Genomic DNA, 20,957 nt, shown 5'->3' with positions numbered 1-20,957 from the left:
TTTTATTTATGTTTTACATTTTTGGTAAGGTGGTGTTGATAAAATACTGAGAGAAACACTCGATTTAACATTGTTTTTACTTGTGTATGAAGACAAATCACCAAAAATATAGACAAACATGTAGCAAGTACGTGAAAGTCATAACAATTCAACCTGCAATAAGCACCATCTGCTTTGTTAGGTACAGCTGTTCAACTCACACAACTATCCAATCAGCCAATCACGTGGCAGGAAGCTCAGTGCATTTAGGCTTGTAGATGTAGTCAAGACAACCCACTGAAGTTCAAATTGAGCATGAAAATGGAGAACAAAAGTGATTTAAGTGACTTTGAATGTAACATGGTTGTTGGTGTCAGTATTTCAGAAACTGACGGGATTTTCTCACTCAACCATCTCGAGGGTTTAAAGAGAATGCCCCCCCCCCCCAAAAAGGACACATGCAATGATTGATGGTTCTCTGCTATGTTGATATCTGAGGTCAGGATTTTTTTTGAGGCAGCTGTGATTCAAAGTACCTGTTACAAGCAAAGTAAACATAAAGTCATCACTGAAAACACAACATGTCATGTCTTAATGCCACAGCAGTACAAGACAACAGTGGATGCCACTCTTGAACAGGAAACTGAGGCTAAAATTCCCACAAGCTCACCAAAATTACACAATAAAAGGCTGGAAAAATATTGCCTGCTGTGATTAGTCTCCACTTCAGCTACATTGCTACATGATGGGGTCAGAATTTGGTGTAAACATAAAAGCATGGATACGTCCTGTCTTGTATCAATGGTTAAGGCTTCTGAGGGTGTGTGATAGTTTCTTGGCACACTTTGGGCCCCTTAGTACCAACTAAACACTGTTTAAACGCCACAGCCTTTGTATGGGGACTGACCATGTCCATTCCTGTAGGACCACATTGTACCCACATACCTGCTTCTAGCAGGATAATGTGTCATATCACAAACCTCAAATCATTTTAAACATGACAATGAATCCACTTTATTCAAACGGCCTCAATCACCAGATCTCAGACCAATGGGGCACATTTGAGATGTGGTAGGAAATTCATGTCACATATGCAACATCTGTGTGATGCTATCGTGTCAACATGGATCAGAATCTGAAGAATGTTTTCAGCACCTTGTTCAATCTATGCTATAATTTTAATAAACTGAAGGTGTGTTTCTAAATCAAGGACACTGCCTCCCACGATGTGCTGGTCAGTCAAAGGCACATGTTCAGTAAGACAGATTACCCAAATGCACCACTGAATAACACAGGGAACCATTACCTGCTGTGGCTCTCTGTACAATTCCTCCATCTATTAGTACAAGTATACACACTGCAGTAGATGTACACCTTAACACCCTACACATCTTCTACAGAGAAAAACGGCAGCATAAGAGGGGCACCTCAATTTCAACTTTATATTGCAATTTTATGTAGTGTAATATACACTACAATAGTGTATCACTTCATAGTGTCATAGGTCCATAACTATGTTCTTGTGATCCGCGTGCTTTGTGGACTAAACCTGAGAAGTCATAGCTTTTTAGGAGGACATACCATCTTTCAAGTCTTATGACTTTGGGTGGGGGAGGTGGAAAAAGGACACAGCAGGACAAAGCCATCAACTGTTAAACTTTATTCAAGGTTGATCTGTAGTTGTACACTCGACTTCTAGCACACAATGTTACAACACTCCAGAAGAAGAGTACACAAACAGTACATTCTTGGTAATTTCATGAAGATAAAAAGACCGTTTAAGAACTTGACAAATATGGCAGATGGACAAAATTTCCACAAGTGACAAACAACCGTAGCAAAGGAAACCAAGCTTTGGCTGTCTCAATGTCAAAACCCGAGACATTCAAGTATAGTCCGAGAAACAGAGGTATATCCTTATAAATTAAAAAAGAAAACAAAAGGCCACACAGATTCATTCCTGACAGCACAACTTGTTTCGTACATAAAAAAAACCCCTCTCGATTCATTAAACTACAAGGCGGTAACTGAAATCACACCGTGCAAGTAAAACAGGCCTCACCCAGATTAAGAAATGGTCGATTTCTAAGCACTAGTCTCATTATAATCATGGCAGACAACGTCATGATCACGTTTAACAAATCAAGGGAAGTTAAATTTTTACTATTGCAACGACTCATGATGTTTAAGCAAAGTGCATTTAAAAACTGATTAGCAAATGTAGATTAAAAAAGGAGAAAGCCTCTTTGCAGTGTGAGCTCCCTCTTTTGTAAACAGTTTTTAAATAATTGCGACAGCACTTGGTGACTCCTACCAGATGTAAAAAGGTGACAAAAATGGGTCAAGGTCTGGGTGCTGGTGCATTTTCCTGCTAAATACTGTCTACTCTTAAACCCAAGTTGATTGAAGTGTATAAAACATCTGCTGTAGGACATCAAGGAGAACAGTATAGAAACTTAGAGCATAAATAAGATTTGTGATGCTGGCAGAACAATCTCATTGTGAAATGAACTGTAACAGTGGTTACAAGAAGAGCGTGAAAGACAGGAGGAAAAAAACAAAACAAAAAAGATGGAAAAATAAGGAGGGAAAAAAAAACCAAAAAAAAAACCCAAAACAAGTCTGCATCTGATAACACATGGCTTTGGCCTATTCCTCAGTACTCTTCATCCTCCGACTCCTCCTCCTCTGCAGTCTCCAGCCAGGTCAGCCACTGATTCACCTGCACCAGAACAACAATATCCACTGAAGTGTTTCGTTTACAAATAGGCACAATGGTGTCAATGGAGGCAGTCCACACAAAGCCATAATTCAATGGCTGCACATTACCTGAAATAATGCTTTTCCTTTCCCTGGATACTCTTGGGTGAGATCTTCTTTCCATGAAAGGAAGGCTTCCTCTTCAATTATTTCCATGTCATAAAAGTTCACAAAGTAGCGCAGCAGCATGCCTAATTGGAAAAAGGAAAATAAGTTAGCAACCAGCTTTATTTAAGGTTATGTTTTATTGTAACTGCACATGCATGCACACACCTTTAGGGAACCTCTTGGCATTGCAGTGCACCTGCAGGGCATATAGTGCACTGACTTGCAGCTCCATGTGATCGTGAAGAAACTTTTGCAACACCGGCTTGAAAGAGAGCAGGAGCTGCTTCTCTTCCTCCAGCTGGTCCTTACTGGGTGCTGCATGCTGCTCTTCATCATCGTCAGGGTTGATCTCGTAAGCAATGTACTGCAAGAAACTGGAGGACCAGAAGACCAACACACGTTAAAGCACTTGACCGAAAACCACAAAAACCAGTGGCTGATGGCATGTGCTTGCTTCATCAATGCAGACTGAGTCACTATAAATACTGTCCACTGCTGTACCTGGTCATGAGGATGTTGACAAAGCCTCTGTCGGTGTGAAGTTTTGGAGAGATGTTGTCTTTGATCCACTTGTAGATTGACTGCGGAGAAGGATCCACTTTGATCTGCTTGAGCAGCTCCTTTTCCAGCTTCATCAGTGGGAACAAAAAGCTGAGGCTTTTACCCTCCAGAATCTCCAGCATCCGGTCCTTGTTCTGGTCAATTTCTATGGGAGCATAATTATTAGTCAGTAATCGGGAAGAAGAGAAAAACAAAACAAACCCCCCCACACACCTTACACCAATTATTCCTCCTAAAGAGAAAAGAAAACCAAATGACACTGAATTTAAAACCAGTGTGGCAAGTGTTTCCTTCCACCTACCTGGCAGCATCTTCTGCATGTTGACCTTGCTCTGCTGGAACAGGTCAGTCAGCCACTCACGGTCTTTCAGTTTCACCAGCTGCTGCAGACAGAGCAGGAAGAGTGGGAAATGTGTGCCATTCTCCAGCTGATGGGCCAAGTCTGCAATGCTGACCAGATCAGCAATGATCGCTCGTGCTGCAAACTGAGCCAGGTATGACTTCACCAGTGGGATTTCTTCCTCAATCTTGGGACACTGGTCCAGAACACCCAGGAAGGCCTGTTTGAAAATGTGTGGCAGGCACAAGGTTAATATGGTGTATTTGATTACACTGTCAATTAAAAAAAAAATAAAAAAATAAATTTTTTTAATGAAACTTGCCTGCAATATGTTGTCACCAGCGACGAGGCCCTCTGTGCAGAGGGTGTGAATCAGAGTGCTTGCATGTTCCTTATCTTCATCTGAACGATCGAGTGAGCAGACTATGATCTTGTTCAGCATCTCTGACAAGAAGTGTTTGGGGGCCTTCATCTCTTTCACAGCACTCACTGCATCGTTAACATTTTTGTTGTTTAGGTAGTCTGTGAGTAGTGTCTCCTTTAAAGATGAGGGGGGGGGGAAAATAAATAAAAAATATCAGGCTCTGAAGGCCCCATATATAGCACATTACTTAGGAAGTCATGGGTAAACCTCTGTATAAACTTACCGTCATTTTGCACAACTCTTCCTTTGTGGGAGGAGCCTTTTTGTTAGACTTTGCAGGTTTTTCCTGAATTGGAGGAGGATTGGCTTTAAGGCCAAGCTGTAGGGCCACAAAAAGAAAACTTAGCATGCATTTCCTGAAACTGCCCCATCAGCTCTGCTCACATGTTTTAAGTCTATTGTCTGTTACCTGTCCAACTGGAGAAGGCATCATTGTCTGTGGCGGCAGCTTTGGCACTTGGTTTTTATTCATAATGAAGGACTGTGCTGGCCTCAGACTGATCTGGAATGACGGAGTATTAATGCATCAGATTAACCACAATTTATTATCACATAATCCTGTGCAACAATGACACTAACAAACCATCAATGTAAGCAGCTGTACCTCATCTGCATTGACTTTCCCCTTCTTGCTGAACCTTGGAGCCATATCCTTTGACTGCATCTGGACTGAGTGATTCTGTTTATGGTTGAAAACTGGTGAATTTCTCCCCTTTGAAAAGTTTAAAAACAGAATGAGTATTGCAATGACCATCTCAGATTAAAACAAACAGAGCTGAACTATAATGTACCTGGTTCGGTTTTATGAACGGCTTGCTTTCATTTTCATATGGCTGGTGTGAACCATTGCTGTTTCCACTGTGGCCATTAAAGAGTGGGCTGCTACGGTGACGACCCATGGTTGGTGAGTAGTGGTCCTGAATTACCCCTGGAGCACTGCCGCGGTGGCGACCCATGGTTGGGGAATAGTGGTCCTGAATTACCCCTGGGCCTGTGCCGATGCCACTTCCTACACAACATAAGACAGAGCCTTTAGAGACTGAAATCTCTGCATGAGTTACACTTCAAAGAAAGCAGCATGACTCTACATACCAGGCATTTGTCCAAACATGTCGGCCAGCCCACCAAGAGTCTCCCTATCATACTTGATCTTTCCTGGAAGGAAGGAGGAACTGTCCATGAAGAAGTCATTCCTTATTGAATCAGTTGAAGGTGGAATGAAAACGCCCAAATCCTACAAAGCACAGAAAAAGTCAGGATCCAAGGAAACACAGATTCTGGGCTACGTTAGTCATCCAGCAAATCAGATCAATCCTCATCAGCCTGTGATAAACTGAAAGGATATGGTAAACTAACCTTTACTGCATCCTGACGAACTTGGGTAATAGTCTTTGGTCCATTGTCAACATAAGCTTTCCGAGGCACCCAGCTGTTGTGTCGCAGCTCCACCGTGTTCTGCAGCAGGAAGCGAATCCGTGCAGGCAGATCCTTGCTGTTGGTTAAGGAGTGCATGCGAGCAAAGTACTGGTCCATCAAAGACTGTAAGCGAGAAAAAGTAAAAATAATAAAAAGAGAAAAAGTTATTGAACCACCAAGGACTTCAAGACAAGACTCATCTTTTTCAGTTTAATTTCCACACACTCACCTTTGCCTTTTCATGATCAAGTTTAGGACCAACTGTTTTCATTATCTGACAGAGGCATTCCAAATCTTCACCCATATCCTTAAGTGGGACTCTCTTCTTCTTCTCCAACAGCTTAAAGAACAAAATAATTAAACAACTGTTAATTTCTTACACCACGGAATGAAAACTGGATTTTTGATAAAACCATCCCATGTACTTGCGCTTTATTAGAACTTACTGTTTTAATGCACTTGTGGAGAATAGATTCATGGATGAGGTTGAGTTTGCCCAGTTCACCGATGAATTTGATGTTGCCCAGCATCTTGATCTTTGCAATTGCACGCTGTTCCTCCTCCTCAGAGGTGAGTGGGCTGTCATGTTTGTCGAAGTCTACAGTGGATTGAAGAAGAAAAAAAAGAAAAAGTTTAAATAACAGCTCTCAAAAAAACCCTTGACCAAATTCCCATTTTGTAACAGTCCACAGTTACAAATGCAAGTTACTCACGGTCAACATTCCTGGCACGATTCTCAAACTCATCTTGAAGCTTAGAAATCAGAAGCCTCCGGAAGGTCTGCAAGACAGAAGTCATTCAAAATCCAGACAGAAGATACTCAACAGGAGTACAGGGTACATTTGAATGCTTAAAACTTACACTATTCTGCTTTTGTGTTGCCTGACTTTCTGTTGTTGGGGCTTCAAAGTTTGGTGCATCCTCTGCCAAGCGTAGACATAGTTGAGCGTACAACTGGCTATACTTGGGCTCTTCGAGGGCTTTGTCAACAATCTTGAGAAACACAAGAACGCATTAAGATCCCATTTTTAAATATTCTATGAATAGGAGAACAGCAGTTAGGAAAATACTCACCAACAAGATGATTCCTTTTAAGACAACTTTTGAATCTACACCCACATTGAGGAGCTCCAGGCATAGTTTGTCAAACTTCTCAGGAGTCAGCTTATTAAGTATGCTGAAGGCGAAAGAAACGTTTGTATTAAAAATCTTAAATGATAATACAGCACAAACAGCAGCCTTCAACATCCATATTAAAATGACATTTAAACAATACAAATTACAGTTTATGTAAAATAAGTACAAATCCGTTTAAAGGGAAACATACCCTCTCACTTTTCTGAAGATTGCATCATTTTGCCCTTTCTCGTTGGAGGAGCTGGCATCTCGTCTAGTGCTTCGAGAAGGTACCCATCTCTGAACGCTAGAACCTGGGGTTTTCCCCAGGAACTCGCTATAATCAACAAAGACAGCAAAGGTTATCAGGGAAATGGTCTTGTCTTGCTGATATTTAGCCCGGATTTGGTTACACAGACAACATAGTTAAGAGTCTCACTTTTAGCCAGGAATGACAAATATTGTGCTCCTACTTGAAGTTTGCGTGACTTATTATAGAACAAGTTATGGTACAAGTCAGACCGCTTCAATTCACATGCTGCTGGTTCAGTGTTGCCAGTGTCATAACGTTCACACTGGCAACACTGAACCAACTTGTAAAACTGCTGTGACAGAAGGCTTTGAAATTCCAAGATTAAGACTTTATTTAGATTCTTTAACCTAAACAAAAGGAAGCTACTGTCCTACCAGGGTACTGAGTCATATCCTTACATTTTTAGCCATTTTCTTTTCAGCTTCACTAAACCAACTGCAATTTGTTTCAACATGAATACGGCAGTGAAAGTTACATTCTGTTCAACTGTTTTAGTAACATTAGAGGGAAGCTACTGGAGTTTCTTGTAAACAATGATCCATTTCTACAAGTAGTTTAAACCAGCCTCAACTGGTCTTCTCCCTGCCAGTTCTGCTCCCCACCCCCCACACTTCAGGAGGCAAACAACACACTGAATCAGGCTGGGTTCAACTGAGCCACAGTCACCACCACCACCACCACCTGCTATGATTGTTTCTTGCTTAAGTAACTGCAAACAAATCATGTTTATTCAGATTGTCTTATCTACAAAAAAAGCAAAAGAAGCGCCCACACATCCAGTTATCTCATATTTTTGACAATTTCACCATGTGATAGTACACAGCTACAAAGTGCAGACAAAAGACTGCAAAGTTCAGCATAGTACTGATAAACCACCGCTGAACAACCATCCTGGAACACCCAGTTTTGTAGTTAGATTACAAGGGCTCGATTCTGCTACATATAATACATTTTACTCATGTCGTTACACATGAAAAGACCTAAAGCATGAAGTCTAACCAGACAGTCATACTTTACTCAGGTTTATGCGTTTTTGAAGTTGATCACTAGTAGGTTACAGCAGTTGGCAGTTTGATAATTTGTGTTCTCAATTCATTTTCACTATCAGTGCACATTCCAATTTAGCATTTGTTTAGAAGTTGTCAACTCTGTGTGTTCTTCCCCCCCCCTTTTTTTAAAATATTAGTTTCGGGTCACTTTTGAAAAAAGACAATATAACAATTGGGGAGTATTTGTCAAGGGTAAGATGTCAGACTGATGACTGACACGTCCATTTATGAAACTTCAGTTTTGAGTATAACAGGTGAAACACTAATTGTGATTCTTGTAAACATCTGTATGTGGATGATGTGATGACTAATGTGTTACATATATAATAAAGTTAAAAAAAACAACAACAATCACCTGTTGCCGACAGTTTTGGGATAGTGCTGAGGTGCACCCCCACCTCCTCCCCCTACACTGTGATACAAAAAGAGGAAAAATGTTTTTTAACTTAACATTTTGGGAACTATGTGAGAGGTGCTTGGGTGTAAATTGAGCCAGACATGGTGGAGTAATGTTGAATACCTGAAACGAGAAGGACCTCCTGGTGCAACGACACTCTCCACTTTGGCGGCTTGACAAAGAATATCTGAAAAGAATTGAGTCCTGGGAGTGAGGGGGGCAAAGAGCTACCTGGAAGTCAAGACACAGCAGCATATTAGCCAAGACCTAACGTGTGTCATACACAAACAAGGCCACAGTAGCACATCTGACCGTTATGAAGACACATTGCAAACACAAGACAATAATACCCAACGTACTCTTTCGCTTTTGGTTTCCGTTTAGTAAGTTTCAGGGAACTTGCGAAGGTACATCAACGCTAACACGTGTCCCCTTACCAGTAATGTGGAAGCAGCGCATGCTAGCGTTGCGTTGCGTAATTGGAACATTTCCTAGCACAACAAGCTACTGAGAAGTCGACGCCCGGTTTTCCATTATCTATATTTATTCAAATTACCTTTTGAAACTAGAATATTGCATAGACATGTATAAATCAGCTAGAATAAACTTAATCCTAATAACAATTGGCATCGTCACAGGAAACGCTGTGTGAAAGGACAAATCTATCATTTTAACTCCACCGACAGCGGATAAAAAAAAAATATAAATATTTCTAAGTACACGTTTAGTTATCCGTTTTCTAGCATTTCCCACGAATATTTGAGATTCCACCGCTACCAAAAACCCCCAGCACGCTGGTAAAAAGTCTTTTGTTTAACCAAAATTCATGTTTAATATGTCAACCAAACTGTCACGAACTTATACATTTTTTAATAATTAGAAAATTCTTCACCCTAGTCAAGATGGAAAATCCTAACAGTGGGATTGATGGGGCCTTTGTTTAGAAACCGGATGTCCACGCACCGACATTTTGGTTTTGTTCTGTAGGCCGCCGGTAAGCTATGAGCTAACAGGCTGTAAACAACTCAAAGCCTTTAGTCTGGCCATAAACCCCATGCCTCACAACTTATTCGATGTTAACCAGGCGAATCAACGCCAAAGAAGACATATCTAACTTGATATTTTGCCGCTGCCCCAAATTCTTATCCACCATCACCAACTAAAGCGAACTTTCTAGTAGACCGGCTAACCTTAGCCAGGCCAAACAAAAAAAACAACCGCAAGATCTTACCTTTACAAAAGGAACGTCAGCTTAATTGTTTTCTTGTCAACCAAGAGATAAAAAAAATAAAGTCAAGAAAGAAACGAGAGCTCAAAATTCGTTTTTAACCTATACGGGTTATGCAATGTCGCCCTCAAGAACACGACGGCTTGGCTCTGTTAGCTACTTGCTACGACGAAGGAAAGAGCGACGGCTGTATAGGTACGTCATATGAACTCTGCTATTTGAATGGGATGGCTCTGACGTCATCACCCACGCCCTGCCGACGGTCACATGTTGCGTTTCGCAATTCAGTTTCACCCCACCCGCTAGGCAGGTTTGTTTCTCTTTTCAACGTGGGGAGACATACAAGGACAAAATCTGACCAGTATTTAAGAATCACGTCAGGCCACATCACTCACTTTTTCTCGTGTTAGGGACTACTTTCTGTCACAGAGTAGAAAAGCTTCAAACCGAGCACAAACTAAAAGAATTACGCAAGCGGTCGAACTTTTTGTCTCATTAAGTAACCATCATGAGGTACAGTAAGTAAATAAACCTTTGCTATCAAATACATTTGGCTCTGGTTTATCTGCTAGGTTTTTATTTACATATAATTTCATCTGCCCTTTTCCAATCTTTTCAATCTTCGTTTAAAATTATGAAATAATGTGGTGACATTTCAGACTGTAATAAAATTGAGTTAACTGACCTTAATATGACATTGATTTGTATTTCTATTTTGCCTTTTGATTTTATATTTTAATTCATTCAGTGGTTTAAAGTGGATACAAATATTAATATTATATTATCAAAACTAACCTTTTTTATATTGTACTGGTTCATACATTTGACATGTTAGATTTTCCACTTCACTCTTTTGACTGCTTAATTACATATGTTTTCATTGAACATCTCACATTTCCCAGCCATATTTATAAGATGATGTTTTGCTTGTATCCACTCTATATATTTTTTTGTTATTCTGAATAGGTGGAGATTGGCATGTATAAGGAAAGAGATGTCAATGAAGGCTAGATGTATTGTAACTTTACTCATGGAACTACACTAACTCCATTAGTGAAACTTAAATCTAGGGCTCTCTTTTCCAAACACACAGTCAGCCACAGGGAATTGATTCAGAAGTTGCTGGGTTTTCAGTCTTTTTACTCAAAATGTTGCAGGAAAAAGATTAATTCAATTTTATATATAGCACCAAATCAAAACAACAGTTGCCTCAAGGCATTTTATGTTGTAAGATAAAGACTCAATAATACAGAGAAAAGAGAGAAAACCCCAACAATCAGATGACCCCCTATGAGCAAGTGCTTTGGTGACAGTGGGAAGGAAAAACTCCCTTTTAACAGCAAGAAACCTCTGGCAGAACCAGGCTCAGGGAGGGGCAGTCATCTGCTGCGACTGGTCGGGGGTGAGGGGAAAAAGACAGAGCAAAGACATTCATTAATGCGTGTTCTGATACTTTCCAATCAGCCATATTGATACCCAAGTGCAACTAGCCAGAGATGTTTAATTCTGTTACGATTAAAACATTTATATTTAGTGGTTTGACCCATGCTCCTCGTGGTGTTCTGTTGTGGGATTTCTAACAAGTAATATTTCAACAGTTTGTGACTGCAGTGATGTTGTGGTTGACATATTTACTTGGCAAGTGAAAGATTACTGGTTCAATTCCAGCCAGAATTCTTGTGTTTGTGTCACAAAGGACATCCAGCTTAAAACTCTGCCAAATCAAACATAACAAAGCTACCTGCTGTGGCAAGAGAGCAGCTGCAAGTAGCCCAATATCTCCACAGGTACTGGATATAACGTATTTGTATGAAGTTGCCACAGATATGAATACTTTTGAGAGGATTTCCAGTGAATTCCAGTGATTTTCAGTTTGCTGAGCATGCCAAAGTTAAAATCATCAAATGTATCCCTAAATTTAACGTGGCTATTCTAAAAGAAGAATCATATTGTTTCAGCAGTCACTAGACTTCCCCTGAAGCATACTGGCACAAAATAACATCCTCTTCTCTCTCTGTTCATCTCTTCAGAACAGCATTTTTACATACAAACTCTTTTTTTTCTGGCAGTGTATTAACAAAGATCTCTCACTTTGTCTGCTCAGTATTTCTTGACAACTTTGTTAGCTAATGGACGCGAAGGTCTGGAGTGTGACGTTAATAAGAAGTTATGTGGATTGTGTGTATGATATTGCCTCACTGGCTTAGCTTGATGAGTCACTTCCTCCACGTACCAGTAAATGACTACAGAGCAAGACTGTACAGGTAACGCCCCTTTGTGCTCAGATTAATCTGTGCTTCCCATTGTACACGATAAGGGCAGCTCTAATCTTTCCTGGTATGATGACGGAATCAGTTCTGATAAGAAAAAAATATAATGAAAAGTAAGTGTTTTCCTAGAACTCACCGGTTTTTCCTTTAAGGAGCTTTACTGTAAAGACAGTTTAGATCTATGTTTAACCAGCTGAAAGTGTGAACCAGTGCTTTTTTGCTGACTTGCAATTAGACTTGCACATCCAGACTGTCAGGAAAATTTTGAAATGCTATTGTGTTTTTTTAAATACATGTTTGGCTATTGAATTTAAAAAAATGGTCACAGTGAGGAAGAAACCCTGGTGATTATAGTGCAAAAGGTTTAACGTGTTTATGAGCAGTTTGTGTAATGAGTGATGTTTCCTTTCTTTGACTAATTAAAAACACGAGGAGATACATAGTTTCTCACATTACAAATGGCAAAATAAAAAGTAGGAAATGATAATGTTGAACTATTTCCCGATATAGATGCAGCTGAAAAAAAGTTGATCTTAACTTGGGATTATTTAGCAGCCAGTTTGCAAATGGGTTGTTTATTCAACTGTACCGTATGTAAATGTAATCACCGAGTGACATTTATCAGATCTGTTGTTGCAGGCATTTGTAGTGACACACTGATTAATCCCATCGCTTGTGAAGATGTGTGTTTCACCATGTTTATTTTATCATTTGTCATAATAGTCAAGGAACCTTTAAAGTTCTTTCTGTGCCTGTAATCATGTGCTTCTTCACCTCCGAGGGGCATCAATCATTCATCAAAAGCAAAATGAAACAAGTTGTCTCACAGTAAACACTCCACTCCAAAGTTAATTAAGCCCAGTGTGCCAATAAAGTGAGAAAAGGCTGGTCCAGTTCCAGTCTGAGCTGGCTTGAAGTTAGTTATCACTGCACCAAAAATATGTAGAATACCAATTTTATCGGGCACCTTCATTTATGTTGTAAGTATGCAGTATGACTATTCCTAATTAAGAACGAGAAAATATATAAATAAGTTACTAACAAAAAAACAGACATAAAAGTTGATGAAGCTCACCCCCTACATTTAACCGATTTATAACTACATAGGGGCAGTGTGCATTTCTGAGACTGAGGGGTAATTGCAGGATTACTTATTCCTAAACTGTGTCATGCCTTTAGGATGGCAGGAAACTCACTGTTAACAGAGCCAGTTATTTCAAATTATAAGGTGAGATATTATTACTTATTATTGAAAATGTTGGTGTTGACAAACAAAAATATAAATTTGAATTACATAGTAGATGGGTCTGCTTTTCTGTTAGAACTCCAGAACAGCTGCTGAGTGGATCATGTAGGGAGATGATATTGCGTATTACTCCAAATTTCAGTAAACTCCAATTTTTTTTTACTAAATCTAATTTAAAATAATATTGATAATATATATGATATTTTTTATAATATATTTTTAATTTATAATTTAAAATCTAATTTGATCAAATAATTTCAAATTCATATTTTCTTTTTACACATTAATGAAAAAAATTCAACCTTGAACATCAATCAGCTCCTCTGGAGTGACACCTCACAGTGACTGTACATGCTTCGAAGTTCCTTTGAGTGAAACCTCTTTTTAACTCGACCGAGCGGCAGTTTTAATTATGGACATGAACAAAAACAGATGTGTCCTCATTGTGTCAACACATCCCAAACTCTGCCCCAAAGTACATTGAACTGACTCATGCTCATAGATCTACTGTCAGGTCAAAAATAACTTGAGCCAGAACAGGAATCTAGTTCTGTGGAAAACTAAGTAGACTCTTGCTGCTTCCATAGGAATCAACGGGGTAAATAGCAGCTGGGTGCTGATAATTAAATAACCTTGATTAACTGATTAGCAAGTGTTACCACCTCTATTAAAGCAGAAGTTTTAGCAGTTTGCTTTTCTAGAGTGTTCAGATGTGTGTTAACACAATACCACTGTCTTCCCAGAAGGGAACATTGCAACAAATTCAGCCCAGGGTCATGGTGCAATGTTCAGAGAAACTGCAGAAAACCCAAGAGCTACATCTCAGAGTCTATTAGAAACTATCATTATCACTATTAGAAAAAGACTGAACAAGAATGGTTTGTTTGTAATGGTTGCCTGGAGAAAGTCTCTGCTCTCTAAACCTGGCAGCACAGCTGAAATTTGCAAAGCTGCATCTAAACAAACTGCAAGACTGCTGGAACGATGTCCTTTGAACAGATGACACAAATGTGAAGACTTTTGATTATAATACAAAAAAATGTTCTTTGCTGAAAACCAAACACAACATATCTGCACAAGCACGGTGTTGGAGGGGGGGATGATTTTGGGTTGTTTTGCAGCCTCTGGACATAGGCACCTGCCACTTAGTTGACCATGAACTAAAGTAATTAAGTAATTAAATGTGAAAAAAATAAAGCTTGGCTGAAACTGGATCATGCAGCAAGACAATGATCCCAAACACAAGCAAATCTAAAATCTAATGGCTAAAAAAGAGAAGGATCAAAGTGCTGCAATGACCCAGTCAACGTCTGGACCTCACCTCGATTTCGACTCGATTGAAATGCTGTGATGGGAGCTTAAGAGGATCTTTAAAGGGAAACAAATGCCTGCAAACCTCAGTGAACTGAAGGAATGTGAAGTAGAGTAGGCCAAAATTCCTCTACAATGATGTGAGAGACGGATAAAGACTTACAGAAAATCATTCAAGCTCTTGCTGCTAAAGGTGGTTCTACAACCTGTTGCGCTATTAACATGTTTAGTTATAAAGGACACCCGCATTTAGACTTATTCGTGAGCATAATATCCAGAAGTCTGCGGATGTGTTTCATAGTTTTTCCTAACAAGCTGTTGACAGTTAAATCTTCATGATTAACATGCTGATTCACATGCTTCTCCTCTCGGTGGAAATGCTCTTTCTCTTTCCTCCTTGTAAAAATATTTTTGATGTTAGTTTTAATTCAAAATTCACGGTTAAAAAAATAATCCAACACATACAAACGAATGGTTCACTCTAACGTGCTCCAGTGAGACATTAAACTTCAGTAAAACTGCAGTTATGAAACTTAACTTTAATCTGAGCCAAACTGTGTCCATCGCTCTCCTTTTAAATCCTGTATGATAAATTTTATCCAGATCAGTCACTCTGAATAAAACAGCAGCTTTGCGCTCAGGAAACAAACAACATTTGCTTATCTTGTGCAGAATATTACGTTACGACGTTAGGTTATACCGAGCAGCAGCTGCCCATGTTAAACTGTGACTATTGCCAGATAAGATGACATGGCCTGACATTCAACAGCGAATTACAAGAAATCTCTCTCATGGTTTATAATGAGAGAAACTGTTTTCATTCAAAGCTCGAACATTATTACAAGAAGGACATTATGAATTTCATTTTAACCATCACAGGGGACTTGAAACCACAGGGAGAGACTTATTAAAGATAATTGAAGCTGTCCCTCAGAAAAACATGCATGACAGTGTGTCTCCATTTTTCCCACCTAAGATGAGAAAATAATTTATGAAGGACTGCAAGATCTGAACATATGACTCATGAAAACTTGCAGCTGATTTACACTTAATGCTCGATACATTATGAAGCCAGTAGATGGCGCAACAGAGGTTTCTAGAAATCTTTCTATTGTTCAAACAGAAAGCATCAGTTGCACTGAGTCCAAACTGACCGACTTAAAATTTCTCGTGAGAATTTAAATGGAATTAATTTTTTTATAGAAAATGTAAAAAGGTTTATTTATTATTTCTATGATTCAGTTTCAATAATGCTGCAGAATGCAAACAGAGAAATGATTGAAAACCCCCAAATCAAAATCATCTTATGGTACTTGTTGAGGACCTACCTTAGTTTCTAAACCTTTTACTAAATGACTAACAGTAAACGTAAAAGAACATAAAGTCTTACAAACATGCTGATATCGGCCTGTGATGTACCAAACAGCTCAGGTTTTGATCTTAACATCATCATAGCCTGTTGTTTAGGACTCGCAGTAGAAGGTTCCTGAAGGTCAAACACCTGAATATGTGTTGTTCTTTAGAAGAAACACTGACAAGTTGAAATGAAGACTGATTCCTCGTGTATTTTTTAATGTAAATGCATGTTCATACTTAGATTCAATGTAATCAGAAATATCCCAAAAAGTTTCCTATAGTAAAGTACTACACACATTTTGAATGAACAAAAACATTATAAATATTTAAGTATTACTCACAGGAACCCTCAGATGAGCAATAATCGGATGTCGAGAAGTCTACTGATATGGAGCTGCATGTATGTACTACAAAGATCTGGACCTTAAATACATGCCATAACCCTTTTTGTCTCCTTGCATTGTCTACTTTTACTGTCACTATTAAACATGATTTACACATAATCTTAAAAAAGATGTCATGTAGCCTATTTCTTTTTGAAGAAAATATATGTTATGATTATTTTAAGCTGGAACTGCAGTAGTTGCAAAGGTTTTAGTAGCTAGTAGCTAGTAGTGCCATGGAGAATATGATAGGTTTATAATGCTTGGAAATTGACTGGGAGACAGAAAAAAAACACCCCTATATATGCTGACATGTCTGTGAATGTGTCCAGCTGCTTTAAGATGTAAATTTGCATTTATTCACATTTCCTTGCCTTTTATGTTTAACACGTTCTTCCCTCTGAATCTTGGATAAAGTGCACTTTTGGTCATAAGCCATTCCAGGGACACACAAACACTTCAGGAGTGCGAGCTTTATACCTGCAGTGGCAGATGGGTCAACAAGTTTAGAAACCGTCCATTAAGGAATCGAGACAGCAGGGGGAAAATAATCCTCTTTGGAATGCAAATTAAATTGACTGAAGTCTCAGCATACAGAACATGACTCACATTAGGAACAACCATAGTTTGGCTGAATTATTCATACACACCGACCTTTTAAACCCTGCACCCGTACAGCAGCACATAGGTGGTGTCATAAACTTGTAGCACTTCCCCAGCTTGCACCGCCGCCTCTTGCTGCTTTGATTTTTCCAGGACTTGTCTCTTATATTACGAGAGATTTCCCTTGCTTTCTTATTATCTAAATGTCTCTTTCATTTTCCTTGTGGGGTACATGACAGATATGGTGTGTGGCCTGAGATAAAACTGCAGTTGAACATACAGGACTTTAACATTCTGGGCACACACTGCATGAATATGCTGAGGTAGAGCAGTGGTGGCTGTCCTGTGCGCCAAATTGTGTTGGGCTTGAGGGACTGTCTGAGTCATCACTGACAGGCCCAGTCTCTGATTCCAGCTCTGCTTATGTGCAGGCAGGGCTCTACCTGGGGCTCTGAAGGTATTATCAGGAGAAGAATATGTTCCCAAGAGACAAGTTAAAGTGTTTTCTCTGTAATGAGCCAAAAGTGGAGAGGGAAAAAATATTCAATATCTCATTTTTGAGACGCAAGAGCAGTTTTATATAGTGAAAACATCTATGAGTAGTAGCATGATTGTGGAGGAAGGCATGATTGCCAGGTTGGTCCTCCAGGGGTCGAAATAGAAACAGACCTATTTCAGTAGGCTACCGGAGCATTTCTGCTTCAATATTCTTATTACTGAAGGAATTATTTGTCTACTAATTTAGTTTATGTCCAAATAACTGCAAAAGTAATGACATTCAAATTAACTGTAGAGTGACCAATTTCTTCAAAGCCACATTTAATTGTTCTGAGAACATGAAGTGCTACTACTGTGTGAGATGAATTTTGTTTCATACACTTTGAATTTTTCATGTGCCTGTTTTGATTAATTTTTTGTACATATTTATGAAAATACACAGAAGAGTCACAACAAACCAGCCTTTCTCCCTGAAGCATGGAGTCTACTGAACTCGCTGAAATGAAGAACCTCTGTTGGAGGATGTCTTAACCATAAAGGTGACAATTAAAATAAATGAAATGAAATTGAGGTTTATTTATATTCCCCAAATAACAACAGTCCCCTCAAGGTATATTATAGTGTAAGGTAAATACCCTACAGTATTCTGGAGAAAACCACAACAATCCAACATCGCCCCATGAGGAAGCACTTTGTGAAAGTGGGAAGGAAAAACTTCCTTTTATCCTTTTAACAGGAAGAAACCTCTGGCAGACATAGGCTAGGGGAGGGGCAGCTATCTGCTCTACATGTTGGGTGGTCTTTTTAATTCTATAGTGTTTAATCCAGTTGTCACCCTTCTCTCTTTGTCACAATTTTCGACAGAGCTTTTCCCCATACATCACAAACAGTTCTTAGAAATCCAGAAAAACATAGCCATAGTGTTTTTTTCTTCCCTGCCACTGATCAGCTCCTCATTAGCCTGCGTTCAGCATGTTAGTATTGCCATTGTCTCGATTTTGCCTTGATGAAATTAGCATTTATCTCAAAACACCAGCCTATTATAGAAGTACAGGATCAGAGAAATCAATGTACCCTTGCATTATATTTGTTTTTTTATGCTGTCAGTTTTTGCCTTTTTTAAAAAGACATAGTCCCTTCAAGTAAAACAACAGCCTAGTGAAAAGACTCAAATACATAGTTATGTACAAAACCAAAGCGCTCTAATAAGAGGTCCATGGAGACTGTAAGGACCATAGTTCGTCTTTAACCTCCTAGGACCCTGCGTCCACATATGTGGACATGACATTTTGGGTTATTTAGACCAAAATACTCAATTTTACTCTACAAGCACCTGATATCCACTTACGAGGACATTATACTGCTACTGTTCAATTGAAATTTTAAACAAATATCCATATGTGGCTCTCATTTTTCTTAGAAACAAAAATTAGGTAAAAAAAAAAATCTGGTAATACTTTGTTTTTACATTCATCGGGTCCAAATATGCCCGAATATCAAAGAGAAATTAAAAATGCATGCCATGGAAGAGTTCTCGTCTTAGGAGGGTGGGCCATGTTACCTTTTAGCATGTCAGTTTAATCTAAACACAGTACTTAATTTAGCCATAATCTCACCAAACTGTGGGATCAAAAAAAAAAAGGATATAAATAGATGAATAGATACATACTTCATTCATTCCCTCAGGGAAAATTGGGCATCATGTAGCTCACGAGCATGATAAAAATTGTTAAAATATCATAAAAACTGTAACTATTCTTAAACTGGTGCATTAGGAGCTACAGGAACACGCTGCCTCTTGGAGAAATTAAATTTAAAAGTGAAAACATTTTGAAAGATGTGGACACAGTTGTTCGATTAAAAAAAAAAGATTTAATTTTCCTGAGATATGGCTAAAAGCCTTTTCTTCTTAACACATGTTGCAGTACTACTTTAGTTGGTCACACCATAAGTATTTCTTATCGCATTATCTTATGTCAACTAGCAAAGTTAACTGAGTTAGTTTATCTAGCTTGATTGAGACAGTCTGCAATTATAACTTACACTGGTTGTCATAAGTGTGGCTGTGTCACGTTACTTTTAAATGGTTGTAACATCAACTACATGTGGAGGCTGTGGCCGTGCAGTGATAATTGAGCTGGCTCAGCATATAAGTGAAGCTATGTGGACTCCTGTGGTGTAGTGGTATAACACATCTGTCATGTCTGAGATAACAGAAGCACCACAGGGTTTAAATCCAGTGTAGCTTAACAAAGCTCTCTTGCTAAGTGATAGTAGGAGCAGTAAGGGCTGTCGCGGTACATGTGCCACAGACATCCATAGCGGCATCAGTTCAACCATCAGTTCAACTCCAAGCAATAACCCTGTCCACAGCCACAACGTCAGTCAGCACAGCCAGGCAGAGCAGCTGCAGCTGTGTTGGAAAATGTGCCTTTTGAGAGGAGGAATGAGCGGTAAATGTGTAATGTGTCTCATAATGTGTCCTTTCTGTAGGAAGGATGGACTGGATTAACAAAAGAATTGTTTCTATGGATCAGTGACTGAACAAAGTATTGCAAAGGGACACAAAATTAATGTAAGGCAACACAAAACAATTTTGGAAAAAAAAAATCATCCTTCAGGGACTTTATATTGAGGGCGTAAACAGAACATGAGTTTTGTTGTGTTAATCTGGGAGGTAATTTTGGCTTTCTAATATGCAGTTTAGAGCAGACAGGAAGGGGAGAGATGAGAAATGATTCCTAGCCAGACTCAATGAGAGTACATAGACAGCCCATCAAACCCCGTGTCCATCAAATCGCTAACCTTTGATACAGAGAAGCTTCATGCACAGAATAACTAATTCCCCAGATTGTCCGTGTGAGAGAGCTTGCATATATTGAGTAGGATGGATACCAGCTGTCATAAACACACTACCTGTGACCTTGTCTGGACAGTGTCCTTACCCATCAAGCCATCTTGCAGCCAGAAGGTGGCTGGGTACTCATTCCCAAAATAGTAGGTGACAATGCACTATATAAAGAAGTGAGGCATCACTGTGGTTGGGCTTAGAAAAATAGAGGAGGTGTTTCTTCTCCAGCGTGAAACCACTCAGTATAATATACTGTCTGCCTTGGGTGAAGCCGTTCTGTAAGGGCAAAGAACTAATGTACTGGGCAGCAGAGAAATGTCTTCCTTCAACAGCCAAACAAGTAATAAAGTCATTTATCAAAATCACAGTGTGGCAGCGAGCACTAAAACTCAATGCCTGAGTCTGAGGCCGAAAAAGGGCGAGCAATAGATGTTTATTAGCTATCAGTGAAAGCTTTCTGCTCCTTTCATTGAGAGGTTCAGGGCATATGGAGACATATGGAGTTCTAGTTAAGAGTCTGCTATATATTTTAGTGACATGACCTGTTTCTCGCAAATTTAATGTGGACTACTATTTTTGAGTTAGTGTGCAGGACAAAATCTCATATAAAGCAAAGCTATCGTTCAGTGTTTTTGAAAAATGTACTTAAGAGACGACTAACTGTGGCATGCATAGCTTTAAAAAAAAAATCATTTTTTTGTGGGAGGGGGGTGGGGGCAGAGAAAGCCATAGAAAGCCAAACTATAGA

General features: G+C 39.2%; 1 protein-coding gene across 1 annotated transcript; it reads right to left on the bottom strand.

Annotated features, from left to right (window-relative positions):
* Positions 1–1,624: 1,624 nt before the first annotated feature.
* On the bottom strand, positions 1,625–9,432 carry eif4g2a (eukaryotic translation initiation factor 4, gamma 2a). The gene is made up of 21 exons (XM_084925357.1): positions 9,427–9,432; positions 8,587–8,690; positions 8,422–8,478; positions 6,916–7,041; positions 6,663–6,765; positions 6,450–6,581; positions 6,302–6,368; positions 6,035–6,186; positions 5,818–5,928; positions 5,529–5,711; positions 5,265–5,406; positions 4,964–5,181; positions 4,777–4,884; positions 4,582–4,674; positions 4,396–4,491; positions 4,071–4,286; positions 3,710–3,968; positions 3,349–3,553; positions 3,013–3,221; positions 2,809–2,930; positions 1,625–2,701 (listed from the first exon to the last, which is right to left on the bottom strand). The coding sequence occupies exons 1-21, from the start codon at positions 9,430–9,432 to the stop codon at positions 2,636–2,638; spliced, it is 2,775 nt and encodes a 924-aa protein (XP_084781483.1). The 3' UTR covers positions 1,625–2,635.
* Positions 9,433–20,957: the final 11,525 nt, after the last annotated feature.

The sequence above is a fragment of the Perissodus microlepis genome, chromosome 1 (genome assembly GCF_051167445.1).
Source record: "Perissodus microlepis isolate ML-2025 ecotype Zambia chromosome 1, ASM5116744v1, whole genome shotgun sequence".
Lineage (NCBI taxonomy): Eukaryota > Metazoa > Chordata > Actinopteri > Cichliformes > Cichlidae > Perissodus > Perissodus microlepis.
Note: the sequence above shows the minus strand (reverse complement) of the source record. Positions and strands in the feature narration are given on the sequence as shown.

What these genes read in the sequence shown, in the direction of transcription:
- eif4g2a (XM_084925357.1), bottom strand. An exon ending in TAAAAGGAATCATCTTGTTG is followed by an intron (nt 6,582 to 6,662) that starts GTGAGTATTTTC and finishes GTGTTTCTCAAG; the next exon opens with ATTGTTGACAAAGCCCTCGA. An exon ending in AAGAGTTGTGCAAAATGACG is followed by an intron (nt 4,287 to 4,395) that starts GTAAGTTTATAC and finishes TCATCTTTAAAG; the next exon opens with GAGACACTACTCACAGACTA.